The 17924-nt window shown below is 43.6% G+C and overlaps 1 protein-coding gene and 1 long non-coding RNA gene across 4 annotated transcripts in view; one reads left to right on the forward strand and one right to left on the reverse strand.

Moving 5' to 3' along the window:
* Nucleotides 1–2766, reverse strand: part of LOC142830539 (uncharacterized) — a 64124-nt gene extending 61358 nt beyond the window's left edge. The window contains exon 1 of the long non-coding RNA XR_012905849.2: nt 2535–2766. This is a non-coding gene — a long non-coding RNA (uncharacterized LOC142830539). The remainder of the gene's footprint in view (nt 1–2534) is intronic.
* The window catches only part of ZFYVE9 (zinc finger FYVE-type containing 9), a 122620-nt gene that overhangs the window by 88220 nt on the left and 16476 nt on the right, over nt 1–17924 (forward strand). For all 3 annotated transcript variants that reach the window (XM_075935973.2, XM_075935971.2, XM_075935972.2), the window contains 3 exons: nt 8612–8836; nt 9876–9958; nt 10572–10676. In XM_075935973.2, the coding sequence (XP_075792088.2) occupies nt 8612–8836; nt 9876–9958; nt 10572–10676 (413 nt within the window). The remainder of the gene's footprint in view (nt 1–8611; nt 8837–9875; nt 9959–10571; nt 10677–17924) is intronic.

Consider the following 17924-nt stretch of genomic DNA (forward strand, 5'->3'; position numbering starts at 1 on the left):
CACAAGACTCGTTATCCTATTAAAGAAAGCTATCAGGTTGGTTTGACATGATTTGTTCTTTACAAATCCATGCTGGCTGTTCCCTATTACCTTGCCACTTTCCAAGTGTTTACAGATGATTTCCTTAATTACTTGCTCCATTATCTTCCCTGGCACAGAAGTTAAACTAACTGGTCTGTAGTTTCCTGGGTTGTTCTTATTTCCCTTTTTATAGATGGGCACTATATTTGCCCTTTTCCAGTCTTCTGGAATCTCTCCTGTCTCCCATGATTTTCCAAAGATGATAGCTAGAGGCTCAGATACCTCCTCTATCAGATCCTTGAGTATTCTAGGATGCATTTCATCAGGCCCTGGTGACTTGCAGGCATCTAACTTTTCTAGGTGATTTTTAACTTGATCTTTTTTTATTTTACCTTCTAAAATTACCCCCTTTCCACTAGCATTCACTATGTTAGGCATTCCCACAGACTTCTCGGTAAAGACCAAAACAAAGAGGTCATTGAGCATCTCTGCCATTTCCAAGTTTCCTGTTACTATTTCTCCCTCTTCACTGACCAGTGGGCCTATACTCTCCTTGGTCTTCCTCTTGCTTCTAATGTATTTATAAAATGTCTTCTTGTTTCCCTTTATTCCCGTAGCTAGTTTGAGCTCATTCTGTGAGCACATAACGTCGACAGAACTCAATTTTGTCAGTGGAGGTAAACCTCATTCTACGAGGAATAACACCTTTTGTCGACAAGAGTTCTGTCGACAGAAGGCATTATTGCATCTACACTGTCATTTGCGTCTACACTCTCATATTGACAAAGCGGCTTGCTTTCTCGACAGACCTGGATGTAGTCTAGATGCTCTTTGTCGACAGAAGGTTTGTTGACAGTATCTGTCGACAAAGCCTCTGTCGACAAAAGCCTGTAGTCTAGACTTACTCTTAGTATCTGCTTTGTTCTGTTTGCTACCTCTTCAATAACTTAAAATGCACCTTTTCGTAGTTGTTTAACTTATTAATGGTTTATAATGTAATCCAGTTTATGTAATTTCTAACTGGGGTGGGGAGTGAGAGGCTATGTATCCCTTCTTTCACATAGAGAAAGGAAGTGAACTCCTATAACTCTGGGTTATTACCCCAAGGGGCCTTGAACATCTGGGTGTTGCAGTAAATCCTTTGAGGTGAGTTTTCCCAGGACTGTTCAGTGCTTGTATTTTCTGCAGCTGGGTATGGCCCTGCCTATATGTTTTGCTAGAGGAAGCTTTAGTGCCTGGCTTAGCAAAACGGGGTGGTTGGGGAGGTCAGGCAGGCAAAATAGGCAAACTCAGTAGTATCTCAGCAACTCAGCTGACAGCCCATCACACGTGTAATCTGCCTGAAGAACTTCACCCATAATTTTTCATTGGGCTAATAACATCTATTGGAATAATAAGAGAGGAGAGAAACAGAGGAATGGGCAAGGAAGAAGAGGGTTTTTTTGAGATTTGGAAATGAACAGCGGGACAATAGATGGCTGCTTCAGATCTTGCTTCAGAGAAAGAGAAACTCTTTCATGGGAGGTGGTGTTTTGTTTTGTTTTGTTTTGGTTTTTTTGCATAATTTTCATTCACTGCTTAAACTTGGCACCAAGAGGCATCGTTGGTGCTGTAGAGTCCCTAGCTGGGCTGAGGCCCATAGCTCCACACCCAACTGGTGCGGAAGGCAGGGTGGTGGTCAGTTTTTTTTTTTATGGTAGGGGTGCCACAATTTTTGTTTCAGCCCAAATGGGATTAGTTATGTTAACTGCATGCAGTTGACCGGTGAACCAGTCCTTGCCAGTTAATCAGTAAGCTGCAGTGGGCAGCAAGATCTAGATTAAAATGGTTAACCAGTTCAGTGCTGTGGTTTAATCGGCTAAAAGTTTTAACACTCCTAAATGGGATTGCCAGCACGAAAAGCTTGAGAAATACCCTCATAGATAAGAGGCCTGCAAGCTCGCCTCCCTGCACCAGGCTCTCCTCCCTGTATGCATGCCAAATTCCTGAGGTAAAATCCATCTTCCTTTGCAAACAACGGCTCACTCAGCTGAAGGGAGTTTTATGTAAGGTAGTAATAATTCCACATTTATAAGATCGACATTCATGATAGAGATTACACTACAGTATTTGTATGAAGTAAAAGAAGTTGTATTTCAATTAATCATTTTTACCCTGTGAATATTTATAATGAACAATAATATAAAATGAGCACTATGTCTAAGTGTGATTAATTGCTATTAATTTTAAAAATGTGCAATTAATTGAGATGAATTTTTTAAATTGCTAGCCACCCTGAATAGAAATGATATGCACAAAGCTTGTTACCTGAGCCCAAATGTTCTTTTCCTAAGCACTTCAATTCAAACATACTGGATTTTATAAAGCAATAAAGGAAGTTTATTAAATATGAAAAGAAGTTTTAAGTGAATACCGGTAAGGAGGTATGCAAGTCAGAAATCGTTACAAGAAAAATAAAGATAAAACACAACTAGTGCTTAAGTGTGTTAAATTCAAAGCAAAGCTTTTCTTACCACATCTTCTGCGGACCAGTGCCAGGCATGACCCCATGGCTTGATGTTTGACTCAGTGTGGTTCCCTATAAGCTGTGCAGCGGTGTGGCTGCGTAGCTGCTAATTGAGTCCCGCCAGCAGAGAGCCTCCTGGCTGGGGAGGGGCACTCCCTTAGCAGTAGAAGCTCCCTGCTCAGAGTCCAGATGAGCGTGCTGATAGGAAAGGAGGGAGAGAGGGAGAGTGAGTAAGGATGTGGCTGGGATGGAGGGGGCCAGCGCACCCCTTCCCTCTCTCCAGTGGACACCCTCATGTTTTGTTGGGCTCCTTTTAAAAAAAAAAAAAAAAGCCTCAGCAGCCGGTCAGGCAGCCCTCCGTTCCCTGCCTCCTTCCCTCCCCCTGGAGGCAGCCTTGTGTTCTGTGGGGCTGCTTTAATAGAACACTTGGGTTAACTAGTGATGTGATATGTGTGATTTTTTTTTTAAAGGTAGAAACCAAACATTTTTTGGGGGGGGATAATAAATAAAAAAATCTGTTACAAAGACATGTATTGTGTGTGCACAGAGGCAATGTAAAATAACATGTGACTGCTTAAAATAAATTACCAAAATAACTATGCAAATAAATTAATTACCATTATGAATATGCAAATGTTTCTGTGGCAGTTTGCCAAATGTTTTTGAATGAGTTTGCCAGTTTGCAGTATACAAACGATTGGGAACCACTGATTTAGCGGATCTTAACTGGACTCGCTAAATCGACGCCCGCTGCATCGATTGCAGCAGCATCTGTCTTCCCAGTATTGAAGGCAAGCCCCTAGTAACACCATAGAGTGGAATCTTATAAGTTTACATACAATGTTGCTCTGTGTAGTTTACTAGGATAATAATGACCAGAAAATTGTGAGTTTTCAAATAATACCTTATAAGGCATACTTTATATAAAGATGATTGATTATTACAACAGTGTACAAGGGGTAAATTCAGGGTACAGCCTGTCACAACATGCTTAACTAGTTAGACTGTTTTTACTTTTTAGCCTTTGAGAGTTTTTTAAATTGGGTTGAAGGTTGAAGGTTTGTAGACATTAGAATCTGACCGTGTCGATTTCTAACACATATGTACGCGTATGCAAAACTCCACTGTAACTTGGAGATGTAATCCTCTTAAGTAACTCTTGTGAGATGCCGAGCACCTTCAACTCCCATAGGCTTTCTGGGGAAATGAGGGCTCAGCAGTTTCCAGGGTTAGACCCTGGGTTCCAAAAGATCCAGTAAAGCAACATGAATAACAATGTTCACAGTTTCTGAATATTGATCCAGCAGAAAATGTTTAAATCGTACTGAAAAAGGCAGGAGTGCATTGAAGTGGGTTTGCCTTTCTGCCTTCCCCGTTCCAAATGGATCAGTACAGGAACATGCCAACAACTGAGCTCTTCCTGTTTGTTCGTAAGTCCCGTCCCTTGGAAACATTGCCATTTCAGAATTATCAGCAAAAGATTGTTGCTTCATATGCAAAGAGTTAGGATTCCTGTACTTAGCTGCAGGAAGCTGTGAGATGAGCCTTCTGTTTACAGACATGCCCTACTAATTAGCTATAAGCCAAAACTCTCAGGGAGTATAGAAAAAGGAACATATGTGACGGCTTGGGAGAGCTGCAGAGGCAGTGCCCTTGGCCCATGAAGGCAAGGGAGGAACATCTTGTTTTGCCTTCAGGTGAGACTCTTGGAGCAGAGCCATGTCCAGCACTGGCTTCAGAGAGGATCAGTGTGACTTGGAACCATTTAATCCAGGGACTTCTCCACAGGACTGTTGGTTAACCCTTCTGTTGCCAGATAAAATTGTTGTGGCTTTATCTATTTTTCATGAACTATAATTTATTGCCATTTGAAAATGGTTTTAAGCTGTTACATCACAAACTCAAGAAGCCCTATAACTGGCTGCCACAGCTACAGTTCAGAGTGCTGATATAAGTATTTTGGTGTGACTCAAAGATTTTACTGAGGAGAGGGAATGTACAAACGTAGGACACACCGCAATAGCACCTACCAAGTCAACCATGCTTCTGGAATAAACAAAGCCCTGGAATTGTTGCAGAAGAGCTGGCCTTCTTCATGGATGCCTCCAGACCAGTGGTTCTCAGTCCGTGGGCTGCTTGTGGCCCAGTTAGCGCACAGCTGCCACCCATGTGACATGCTCAGGGCCATTCAGGTATTATATATACTGTGTGCTGTGTTCCTTCTCATGCACACACTGCTGCATGTGCAGCCCACAGTGGTAAATGGGTTGAGAAGTACTGCTCCGGACTAAAAGGATTGGTGCCAAGATTCCTTGTGGGTCTCCAGATCTGGCATGAAGGTCAGACCACAGTTCCCTCCATGAAGTTACCAATCTCTCCTCCCCAACTGCAGCATGTGCTTCCTTTGTAAATCCTAAATTAAATACCCATTCTGATGTTCATTAAGCACGAGAATTTTTATCAGTTGTCTCCTACGTGATTTAAACCTTACTGTGCCATTCAATAGAGGGAAGCGCATTAGTGGATTTTTGCACATGAGCTGTTTACCTATGACTCAATGCTTTAAACAAAGTTTTGTTTATGTAGCGTAGCTAGTTATATTCTTACAAAAGAGAAGTCAAGGATTAAATGAGACTTGGAGACTGTTCTTCTCCTCCCCCCAATTTGTGGTCATCCTATCTGGGGTTTTTGAAGGGGGGGGTCACTTCATGAATTTCAGAAGTGGTCACGGGCTGCCCTCAGATCCTGATTGGTTTGGGGGTGGGGGAGTGTGTGAAGTCTTTGCCCTCTGCCCTGCCAGGGGTGCACAGTGCCTAGAGGGGAAAGACAATTGTTTTGAACAGCTGGAGGTTCCTTCTGGTGCTGTGGACCCCTGCTGAGGGGAGGAGACTTTGTGTGCCCCCCATCCCCAGGTCTTGATTGGGGTGGGAGAGCAGCTGAGCAGCTATGGGACATATCAAAGGGCTTGGTGGGCTGGATTCAGCATGTGGAGGTTGGCTTGCCCAGCTCTGGAGCACAGGGTCTGGGATGGGGTAGTAACCTGGGGCAGGAATGCAGGAGGGGGTGCAGGGATTTGGGCTGTGACCAGGGATAGTGGATTGGTGCAGGATCTAGGAGGGGGTTATGACCTGAGGAGGGGCGTAGGAGAGGATGCAGTGTCTGGGAAGATGTATTGGGGCTGGAGCAGGGGTGCAGAAGGTTTGGGTTACATGGGATAGGGGGGCAGAGGATTGGGGGAGGAAGGGGCTCTGGCTTGTAGATCTTATCTGGGTGGTTCTCAGCCAGCAGCCCAGCAGGTTCCTTAACCAGGGTCCCTGCCTTCCATGCTCCTGTATTGCTCACATCAGCTACAGGGACCATGTGAGCCTGGACTATGTGGGGGGAGGGGCACTTCAAATGTTGCCTGTCCTGCGGGCATCTGTCATTGGCTGGAAACTGGCCAATGGGAGCTACTGGGGCCAGGAGCAGTATGAGAAGCCTCTGCCCCGTCCTCTAGGCTCTCAGCATTCACAGAAGCACGTGGCCCTGCAGCAGCCAGCTTTACTGAGTGTCAAGGAGCTGGCTGAGGCTCTCATAGGTGGGATCCGGTGGTTTGGAAGGCCGGATCCAGCCCACAGGTCATATTTTGCCTAGCCCTGCCGTGCCCTAGTCAGTGGAATTGAAGCACAGCTGGGAAGCACTTCCTTGTCCTTTCACAATCCTCGTATCTGTTTGGTATATGGAGGGCAGTCTTGGGGCCTGTTGGCACTTTTTATCAATAATTGCATGAACTTACTCTGTTTAAAAAAAGGGGGAAAGAATTTTGTGTTTGCCAAAATGAATGACTTGGATTCTTCTCTTGGTTGGTGGATAGATAGTAGTAACAATTTTGTTATGTTTTCTTAATTATCTAATCAACTTTAATTTATAAAATGATTCTGTCAGTAACATTTTTGCTTATTAAGATCGAAGAACAGATTTTTAGTTTATAATTAGTGATATTTTCTCCTGTGTCAGTCTCAAATGTAATTTACATAAAATATACTAAACACTCTCTTGTGGTATTCTTCAACTGACCCAGATCTTCAGAATATCTTTAGGCAGATACCGTATCCTTTCTTGTAAAAGGAAAAAAAAAGACACTACTGATTTGGCCAAGTGAATTCATGCTGTTTTGTCACACACCTCTTTCTCTTACGAAATAACAGCATCTGAGGACCTAATTCACTGAACAAACATGCTCAATTTCTGCAGTGGTGATTCCATGTAGGGTCATGAAATCACTGAAAATAAGGGTTGTCATAGTCTGAGGCACTGTGGAATCCAGACTTTCAATTGATCCCTAATCTCTCTCTAATATACCTCTTGCTTTCAGTTTTATTATTGATGTGCAATTCAAGTTCCTTTCATATTTGAGGTGCATATCAAAATAACTGTTTTTCTCTTAAGTGTATGACTGGCTAGCATAGTAAACATGTAATCTAATCACTCATTTGCATGTACAGATTGAGAATAAGGACATTAATATCTGTGTTACTTTGTGCACAATCCCTGATTTACACGTATGCATATAGACCTAAATCAGGCAAGTACAGGAATTAATGAGTGCGCTCTTTAATGTATGTGCTTCTGTATATCTGGCCTCATAAATGTTTCAAGACGAATGGTGCACGTGTCACAAGTGGATATTAAGTGGAGCACAGCTACTTTTATTTTTCTAAGGCCTTGTCTACACTAGAAAATTAGGCTGGTTTAACTACATTGGTGAGCAGTGTGAAAAATCCATACCCATTAGTGGCATCGTTCAACCAATAGTGCAAGTTCTTACTGGTATGGGTGGGGAAGGATGTGACCTTCCCACCCCACACATGATTTTGCACCACCTCCATCCTGGAACCTCACTCTTTTCTTTCCCTTCCCCATCCTACATTACCTGGGAGTTGAAGGGGAGCTGGGTGTGGGGGCAATACTTCAGCCCAAAGAGTTTCTAGCCCTCCCAGCAGAGAAAGGAGCAGAACTCCCATCCCCTCTCTCTCTCCCCTTTTACAGAGCTGCTGGTCTCTGTACAGTGCTGAGGGCGGGGGCAGGGAGGGTGGGCTAGGAGTTCTGTTCCTTTTCCCCATTAGGAGAGGCAGCAGTTTAAGTAGCAGAATGCCACCTGACTCCTGAGGCTGCCATAGCACTCTCAGACCTGTGCAGAGAGACACGGCGACCAGTGGAGGGGCTGGAGATGGCCGGCAGAAAGTCTTTCTGGTATGACATACTGGCTAAAAAATAATTTACCAGTGCAGCGTACTGCACCATACCAGCCCACTTGCACCACCACCTAATCCCTCTGTAGATAGTACTATGTAGATAGTATTAGTTCAACAGAAGAATTCTTCCAGCTGCCTACCGGATGCTTGTTGGAGAAGTGGATTTTACCTATATTGGCATAGCATCTACACTGAAGCACTACAGCTGCACTGCTCTAGCATTTTAAATACAGACAAGCATGAAGCTTGACATGATGTGGGAATTGCTTATTGAATGTGTGAAATTTTTCTAAACTTGATTTCAAGGATTGGCATAATTTGCAATGGTTGAACAATCTGTTGCCTTCCCATTATGTTTTGATGCATCTATAGCCTGAGGTGGAAATTCCAACACGATGATACAGGAAAGTTCCTGGTACCACCGCAAATAGCGAAATTATGAATACTGGGAGCCGCGGCTCCCAACCCTGCAGTGAGCTCTCTGCAGTTCCCGAACACACCCTGGTGCTGTGAGCCATGGAGAACTCAGCACATCTGCCAGGAGCCAGGGAACTCACCATAGCTCCGGGCAGCCTTGGGGAACTCACTGCGGGTCCCTTCCCTTCCCCGCAGGCCAGTGAATATGGGGAACCTCAGAAAGTGGGGGTCTCCTATACTGTAGAATAAGGGATATCTGGAACACTCTTGGGTAGCAAGTATTTTCATTCTGCAGTGTGACTAATTGGAGTTAATTCAGGATATAATACCAGGAAGAAAATTTGTGTTTAATCTTATTCTTCAACTTTAAAACAAGTTAGTGACATTTTTAGAGACTTCAGTGGAGTAAAATAATGAACTTCATGGTTCCTAGGTAATGTCGTGGGCAGCTTGGGACACTCCTTTTTCAGCCAAAGCTTTCTGGGCAGTAAGGAGCATGGTGGATTCTTATATGTGACCTCTACATATCAGTCGCTGCAGGACCTGGTGCTCCCAACTCCACCCTACTTGTTTGGGATTCTCCTTCAGAAATGGGAGACTCCCTGGGCTAAAGTGTTCCCCATCCGACTGATGCTGAGACTTGGAGCTGAATACAGACGTAAGTTCTCTTAACTGTAGTAACTTAGCTATGGTTGTGTACTTCAGATACTCAGGAATAGTGGTGGTGGGGAATGTGCCCCACTAACCACAACCCCAGTGATAGTACCTGTTGCCAGATACATCACTAAATCAGTCACATGACCTAAAACTTTTTAGCTGGTCAGTAGCATTTTTCAATTAAAACTATTTACCAACTTTCAGTTAACTGAGGCCCTGATAACACAACCTGTGACCTAAAACAGAATAGTCCAGGATGCATCTGTTGTATTTAGGGGAAAAATGCTGCTTTTAAGATATTTAAATTAATTGCATATTTAGTGACTGCTGAAAGTTATCATCACAATCAATTTTTGAGCCTTAAAACAAGTGATCTGATTATAGAAAGCTGCTTTTCCTCACAGGCTGTCTTGCATTTCAGTAGCAGTGGGTGCACAGTACTTTAGAAAATAAGAGTACTTATTTAGCTGCCTAAATGTGGATTTAAGTGTAAGGATGTTAAATATCTACAGGGGTCTGAGTTCCTGGACCTAGTGTGAGCCAGGCTGCCTGCCCACCTGGTTCCTAATATACTTTAAATGCAGAGCTGCAGCAGGAGTAAGCCTTGGACCCAATGCAAGCCAGGACTGAGCCAAGCTGCTGGCTAGTCTGCTAAAAAATTTACTGGGGGGCGGGGAGGAAATGCATGTAGTCTATAGCATTAAACTTTTGCTTATCCGTTAATCGACTATGCTATTACCTCCCTATTTAAGAGCCAAATTTTACACATACATTTTGAAAACCTTGGCATAATTTATATTCATTTTTTCCTCAGAAATCTGCTGTAACATAACATGACCAAGCACATGCCTATGCATGTTGAATTGTATCATAGATATGTAAAAGTATGCAAGGGAATGCAGATATTTTGCTGCCATTTGTATGTCAGAAATGTATTTTTAGTCCTTCTGTTAAGTTTCCTATATGAAGAGGCTTAGACTCAGTCTAAACCTTTTAATAGGTGAATTTGAATCTAATTCATCATTTTTGTATTTTCCTAGTTTATCCATGCCCACTTTTCAGCGTCAGATTTCGTAAACCATTGTTTGGGGAGACTGGACACACAATTATGAATCTTCTTGCAGTAAGTGATGAGTGGGTTTTGTTATTTGTTCAGTCTGTATATGCGGAGAAGAGGGGAATGTTGTACTTGCTTTATTTGTATAGTAACTAATTTTCAAAACATTATGATAAACAAATACTGATACTATGGTATTTGGATGGCGGCCTCTTGTCTCATCTAGATATTTGACAGCAACTTTGATGATGCAATAAATATGAATGATGTGTCCGAATCTAAACTCTGGGTCTTGAACTGCTGTGAGTTGTTGGTTCTGGATCTAAATATAGTTGCTCAGACCATTCTTCAAAAATACTAGATCATCTTGTTATGTAGTCATAATTCTGTGAATATACAAAGCTGCACCAGGAGCTATTAAAGGTAGAGACTTCTCCATTTGGTGTATGACTTGCTCTTACTCCCAGTGATTCTGAGGTCTCTGTCCAATCTAGCAGAATGCAGAAAAAATTCAAATTTTCCTATAGAGAGTAATGGTGCATGAGTCGGGAAAATATTAAGTTTTATGTATTACACTTCTGTTTAATAGTTCTGCACTTTAGGCTAGTTCTCCTTTCAGAAACAGACTGTGTCACTAATGACTACATTGTTTCACTTCTTTGTTCCTCTGAATCACAAGGATTTCAGAAATTACCAGTATACTTTGCCGGTGGTCCAAGGTTTAGTGGTAGACATGGAAGTGAGAAAAACCAGCATCAAAATCCCCAGCAACAGATATAATGAGGTAATACTTAAATATTTATGTTTAGTCTAATACAATTTAACAATAAGGATTGGATGGAAAGTAAATTATTCTGTTTGCTACTGCCAGTGAAAACTGCCTTCGAATTAAACTATAACTATAGTATGTGAATTGCCTACAGAAATGAAGTCTCAGAGAGATAGCTGTGTTAGACTGTAACTTTAAAAGCAATGAGTAGTTCTGTGGCACCATAGAGACATGACATAAAAATATATAGTATCATGAGCTTTTGTGGGTAAGACCCGCTTCATCGTTGTTTCTACAAAATTAGTTATGCACAGATCAATTCAGTGTGGCGTTAGTTAAAAATAATGGAGATGCTCCTCTTTAGACAGAGGTTATTACTTTTAAATAAACTTTAAATGTAATTAATTGAAAATCTGGGGTAAGAGTTGCACATACTATTCTGATTTGACAGAATGACTCAATTAAATAACACATGCTGTATGGGTGTAAAATATGGCACCTGAACTTTCTCCAAGTACATTTTGTGTGCTCAAAAGCATTTGTAAATGTATTTGTTGGCTCTCTGTAGATTTTACTGCAAAGTACGTCTCTGTACATTTGAAATAAGAGTTTGATTTATTGCATGAGAAAAGCTTTACCTGTCTTTAAACTTAGTCGATGTTGACAAACTGCTTAGTGACAGGAAAAACTTAAACAACAACAAATAGTTTAGTAGAACTTTAAAGACTAAAAAAACGTGTAGATGTATCATGAGCTTTCGTGGGCACAGCCCACTTCTTCAGATGACTGGAGTGTTGGAAGTCCAGAACCAAGAATAAATAAGGGAAGGGGAGAGGGGGAGATGGAAAAAAATTGAAAGAGGGGGAGGGGAAGAGACAGTGGGTAGATAAGTTTCAAAGGGATAGCCGAGCAAGTCTGTAACAGGAGAAACTTAGAAAACTACCAATAGTCTATTAGCACCTTAAAGATTAACTAGTTAAGAGGCAGATTAGAACCATTAGTTTGCACTAGGAAAGGAAGAGTACTAACATCAGATTCTACACAGACATCAAGAACCATTGACGCCTTCATTGTTTGGTTGGTAATGTGTGAGCCATCCGATAAATTTTGACCATTAGCATGAGCAGGGCTCAACAAACTATGGAAAACCCTACTCACCAGACAAAAAAGGGACTCACCTCCCCCTCCCCCAGTGTTTTTTTTAATGGCATAAATTCCTATTAAGAACAGTAATTACTAATAAGTTATTAATACATATCACCCAAGTTATTAATAAATATCTTATAAACCTCTACCTTTTTCCTCTGCTGCCATGTCTCCTTCGCTTGCTCCATCAGCTCCCCTAGTGCCTGCTGCCCCCCAACCCCTCACCCTCCTCTGCTGTCCTGACTCCTGCCCTTCTCTCTGCCTTCAGCCTTCCTAAGACCTGCCCCCCTTCACCAGCCCTTCTCTCCCCCGTGCCCACTCCTCCAGTAGCCCCACTCTGATCATGTGAGCTACCCCTCCTCATCCCCTCTCCTAACACCTCCCTCTACACACCTGCCCTGCATCTCTCCTCTGGTGCTGGTCCCTGCCTTGCAGGTGTCTGCCCTTCTGCTTCACCCCCAGAGTCCCCTGGCACCTGCACCCTACTGGTGCCTCTCCCTTCCCTCACTGCCCCTGCCCCCTTTGTCCTCTTTTTCCCTGATACCCATCCCCTCACCACTCTCTGCCCCCATTCCCCTCATGCCCCTGTGCCCTCACACATGCCCTGCTCTATCCCCGCCTTCCTCATGCCCACCCCTTCTTTCAAGCCTTCTCCCAGCACCTCCCCCTCCAGCCCCTTATCCTCTCCTCTCCCAGCATCACCCTGTCCTCCCTCCCACTGACACCTCCCCTCCTGCCCTTTTCCTCATTGTCTGCACTTGGCCCCCTGGCATTTGTCTCTCTTGCACCCTTGTCCTTTGGTGCCTTCCCCTTTCTTCTTCTCCTGACCTCCTCCCCTTCCCTCCCCTCAGCACAGCACAAGCCCCTTCCCCTCCCCTACCTGGCTTTTGCCTTCCACTTTGCGGGGTTGCTGGAGCCTTTTTGAATCTGGCGGTCGCCAGCCGTGACATCAGGACGCCATGTCACGCTGGCATCCCGCCCTCTGGCTTGCGCCGGAGCTGCACGCAAGCAGCCCGGCGCTGAGAATCGCTGCACTTCCCCTTTCCCGGTGGCACTACGCTCTTCCATTGGCCGGCAGATCGGGTGGGGCCGTGCTGCCCGTAGTTCGGGCTTTGGCCAGCCCGTCTCAAAGGCCCACTGGGTCAGTCTGCCTCTGCACTCGCCAGCTGGTAAAATCTACTTGCCACGGGCGAGTATATTTGTCGAGCCCTGAGCATGAGAATTAAGCTTGTGAATGAAGTGGAGTTCCAATCCTTCTCTGTGTATTTGGCTTGTGGAATTGGTCTAAAACAAAACAGCAGCGTGGAGATCCATTAATGAGTATACAGGAAGGTTAAAGTGTTCCCCAACAGGTTTTTGTGTGTTGCCTTTTTGGATATCTGATTTGTGTCCATTAATTCTCTCTCATAGGGACTGTCCATTTTGTCCAATGTATATTGCAGTGGGGCATTTCTAGCATAGATCACATTACTGGATGTGCAGTTAAATGAGCTTCTGATTTGGTGGCTGATGTGGTTGGAGCCAGTGATGAAATTGCTTGTATAGGAGTCAGCACTGGGGCTGATTGCAGGGGTGGGTTCCTGTAAGTTTATGATGTAGCTGTGTAGCATGGTTACCGGAAAGGATTTGTTTCAAGCTAGGGGGCTGTCTGTAAGCAAGAATAGGCCTTTCCCCTAAGGCCCTCTGAGAGTGAGGGGTCATTTTCCAAGCTAGGTTGTAGATTGTGGACAATGTGTTGGAGGGGTTTAAGTTGTGGACTGTAGGTAATGACAAGTGGAATTCTGTTGTTTTCTCTTTTGGGTCTGTCTTGAAGTAGTTCATGTTTGGGTACTTTTTTGGCTCTGTCAGTCTGTTTTTTCACTTCTGCAAGTGGGTATTTCAGTTTTAGGAATGTTCTATATAGATCCTTGTCAGGGTGCACGCCCCCACCGTGCTTCAGTGCCCCCTGATTGTCCTCATCTAGCCCCTCTCAGGGCAAGTTACAGTCTGTATGGGTTGCTCATCATTGGCATTGGGATTAACTCCACGGCCCTGCTTACCTAAGCCGCGCTGTGATCCGCATCCAAACCAGGGTTTTGTCTCCAGCCCCTAGCCAGGGGGAGTCTTGGCTGGCCCTCTCCCAGCCCTTGCTGGCTATCCACAGCTTGTCTCCCGCCTAGGAGCTCCTGCTTCCTCCGCAGTCAGCCCTTCACTGGCTCCCTTCCCTTAGCAAACTGTGCTTCTCTATATACCTGCCAGCTGGGCTCTCACTCGCCCTAATGGTTTCAGCTGGCTTCTATAAGCCAATTGTGCTGCCCTAGATAGTTGCCAGCTGGGCTCTCCCTAGCCCAAACAGCTTCAGCTGTTTCCTGCGGCCTCTCTGTTTCCTGCCCTGGCTCAGGACCTGAGTCCTGGTCTTAAAGGGCCAGTGCAGGGCAGGTACCCTGTCACAATCCTGTAGGTGTTTATCTTTGTCTGTGGGATTGGAGCAAATCCGGTTGTATCTTAGGGCTTGGCTGTAGACGATAGATTGAGAAATGTGTCTGGGATGGAAGCTAGAGGCATGAAGATAAGTGTAGCGGTTGGTAGGTTTCCGGTATAGGGTGGTAGAAATTTGTCCATCATTTATTTGTAATGTAGTATCAAGGAAGTGGATTTCTCGTGTGGACTGATGCAGGCTGAGGTTGGGGGGAGAGGGGTGAAGTTGTTGAAATCCTTGTGAAATTCTCTTTCCCATGGGTCCATATGATAAAGATGTACATCAGTGTAGCGTAAGTAGAGGTGTTAGGGGACGAGAGCTGAGGAAACACTGTTCAAGGTCAGCTGTAAAAATGTTGGCATACTGTGGTGCCATGTGGGTGCCCATGGCTGTGCTGCTGACATGAAGATACAAATTGTCTCCGAATCGGAAGCAGTTGTGGGTGAGGACAAAGGTTCAGAGCTCTGTAATCAGGTGTAAAATGCTGTAATCAGGGATGGTGTTCCTGATGGCCTGTAATTTGTCTTTATGTGGAATGTTGGTGTAAAGGGCTTCTGCGTCCATAGTGGCCAGGATGGTATTTTCAGGTAAATTACTGACAGTGTTCAATATCTTCATCAATGATGTAGATATTGGGATAGAGAGTACGCTTATTAAGTTTGCAGATGATACCAAACTGGGTGGGGTTGCAACTTCTTTGGAGGATAGGGACATAATTCAAAATGACCTTAGCAAGTTAGAGAAATGGTCAGAGGTAAACAGGATGAGGTTTAATAAAGAGAAATGCAAAGTGCTCCACTTAGGAAGGAACAATCAGTTCCATACATACAAGATGGGAAGCGACTGTCTAGGAAGGAGCATGGCGGAAAGGGATCTAGGGGTCATAGTGGACGACAAGTTGAATATGAGTCAACAGTGTGATGCTGCTGCAAAAAAAGCAAATATGATTCTAGGTTGTATCAACAGGTGTGTTGTAAGCAAAACTCGTGAAGTCATTCTGCCGCTCTACTCTGCACTAGTTAGGCCTCAGCTGGAGTACTGTGTCCAGTTCTGGGCGCCACGTTTCAAGAAAGATGTGGAGAAATTGGAAAGGGTACAGAGAAGAGCGACAAGAATGATTAAAGGTTTAGAGAACATGACCTATGAAGCCAGGCTTCATGAACTGGGCTTGTTTAGTTTGGAAAAAAGAAGATTAAGGGGGGGAAATGATAGCGGTTTTCAAATATCTAAAAGGGTGTCACAAGGAGGAAGGAGAAAATTGGTTCCTCTTGGTTTCTGAGGACAGGACAAGGAGTAATGGGCTTAAAGTGCAGCAAGGGAGGTTTAGATTGGACATTAGGAAAAAATTCCTAACTGTCAGGGTGGTCAAATATTGGAATAAATTGCCAAGGGAGGTGGTGGAATCTCCCTCTCTGGAGATATTTAAGAACAGGTTAGATAGACATCTGTCAGGGATGGTGTAGACAGAGCTTGGTCCTGCCTTGAGGGCAGGGGGCTGGACTCGATGACCTCTTGAGGTCCCTTCCAGTCCTATGATTCTATGAATGATTTGAACAGTACTGGGGACCAAACAGTGGAGAGGTGATAATTCAGTGGTGACATATCTAAAGAGCTAGTGACAAATGATTTTGAAGTTTTAAAAGAAATCAGTAGCAGAAACAGGGCAAGTCTTATGTTTTCCAACTATGATATAGCACTGTGATGGATAGGAGGAGTGCTGGCCAGCACTTGGTAAATAAAGGATTAAACTCAGGTAGCGAAGGGTGTTGGCAGGGAGCCAGAAGAACCATGGAATATAGTGCTGACATTTAAATTGTAAATATATACCTGCTGTTGTTCCTTTGTGTGTGAGTTCTAAGTTAAGAGCTGGAGGAAGCGAGATGAAGTAATCCAACAGAAATACCATGCCTACAAGGAATATTGGGCATGAGAATGGACTGGGCCTTTAAGTCCGGATCAGTATGGATCGTGAGTAGATAGAGAAATGAATGTTTAGCTGCGATCAGGGTATTTTTCTTTGGTTGTTTGGTTAAACTTCTCTATGTAAAATTCATGTGCCTCCCTCCCCACATTCACTATACCTGAGCTGTGCTAGACATACCGTTTTTCGTCTGTGTCTTAATCGGCTCTTTTCTCAGTTGCTTTGTAACACCTAGCAATCAGGTATGCTTTATCAAGTATATATTTTTGTTTTGTTAATAAAATCACCTTTTTAAGGCTATGATTTGATTCTTATGTCCTGGAGGGTAATAGGTCTTTGTTTTTACCTGCCTACACTGAGGGGGTCAGCTATTAGAGATTGCAGGGTTTTTTTCTGTGGTTTTTTTTTCTTTTTTCAAGCTCTCTTGTGGTAAAAGAGCTTGGGGAACTCCTCTGGAAGAAGTTCACATGCTTCTTCCTGGGTTTTAAAAGAAGGCATTGGACACTTGATGGTAGCAGCCTATCTCCCAAGGGCAGGAACTCCCTAATTTTGGGGAGTTTTTGTAAGTAGAGCCTATAGAGACAAGGCATTTAAGGTCTCTTGCGGGCCCCCAACTTCTGCACTCAGAGTGCCAGAGTGGGGAACATGTCCTGACAAGCACAAAATAAGAATGGAACAGAAATAGATTTTGATACTAAATGTTTCTTGCGAAATATGGATGGACATCAGTTGGAGAAAATTATGCATTTGTACTAATTCTGTCAATGAGAAAGTATCTGTCCAGATAATTTCTTATAGATACAACATATGAAACCGGTTGCAAGACTAGAATTAGACCTTGGATATTTGCTGATTGGTCACTTGAAGAAAATACCTGAACAAATAATGTCTGAGTTATCAATATAAAAGGGATTACCAAATTTAAATTTTCTTGAGGAAAAACTAATATGAATGGATTGCACAGAATCAGTGCCTCCACAGTTCTGTTACAACAGCGGATATCGAGATTCCAGAAGCACTGTAAAACTTATTTGATAAAGTCTTCAAATTGCACAATGCACTGTGGTTTATAATGAAGTTAAAAGTTGATTTTGGAGGTGAACTAAAATTGCCAATTTCTTTGGAGGGAAGAGCTCAGTTCAGTGGATTAGTGAACAAAATATATGGAAGATCTTTCAAAATAATTTCTAGACTAACCTCACTTAGTTTAAACATGTAATGGTTGAAATATAACTTAATTAGAGAGTTTGAACTACTCTTGGGGGAATTTGGTGCTCTGTGCAGGCCATAGAATTCATAGCTTCTACAGAAAATTGGAGAGCAAAGAATCTGGGAAATGCCCTTTCCAAAGCAGCTCCCATGCCTCTGCTGGGAGCAGCTGGCAGGTTCAGCAGCAGAGGAGACGGGAGAGGCAAGTAGGACATGTGTGGATCCATTGAGAGACATTAAGGGAGTGGAGTTTGGCACCTGCCTGCAAATGAGTGAGGGAGACTCACTCTGTTCTTATTTCACACACACAGACTGTAAAATCAAGGAGTCACATTTTGCCGTCACACTGGCATAAAACAGGAGCAACTCCACTGACTTAAATGCAGTTACTCCAGATTTATTAACTGAGAACAAAATCCAGCTGCGTGGGTATATGAAAACCGTAGCCAACTTAAAAGAGATTCTTTACCAGGTCAGAAGCTGTCAGCATGTAGACCAGGGGTGGGCAATAAGCGGCTTGTGGGCTGAC

Source organism: Pelodiscus sinensis, chromosome 9 (assembly GCF_052426305.1).
Source record: "Pelodiscus sinensis isolate ZL-2025 chromosome 9, ASM5242630v1, whole genome shotgun sequence".
In the NCBI taxonomy this organism is placed as follows: Eukaryota; Metazoa; Chordata; order Testudines; family Trionychidae; genus Pelodiscus; species Pelodiscus sinensis.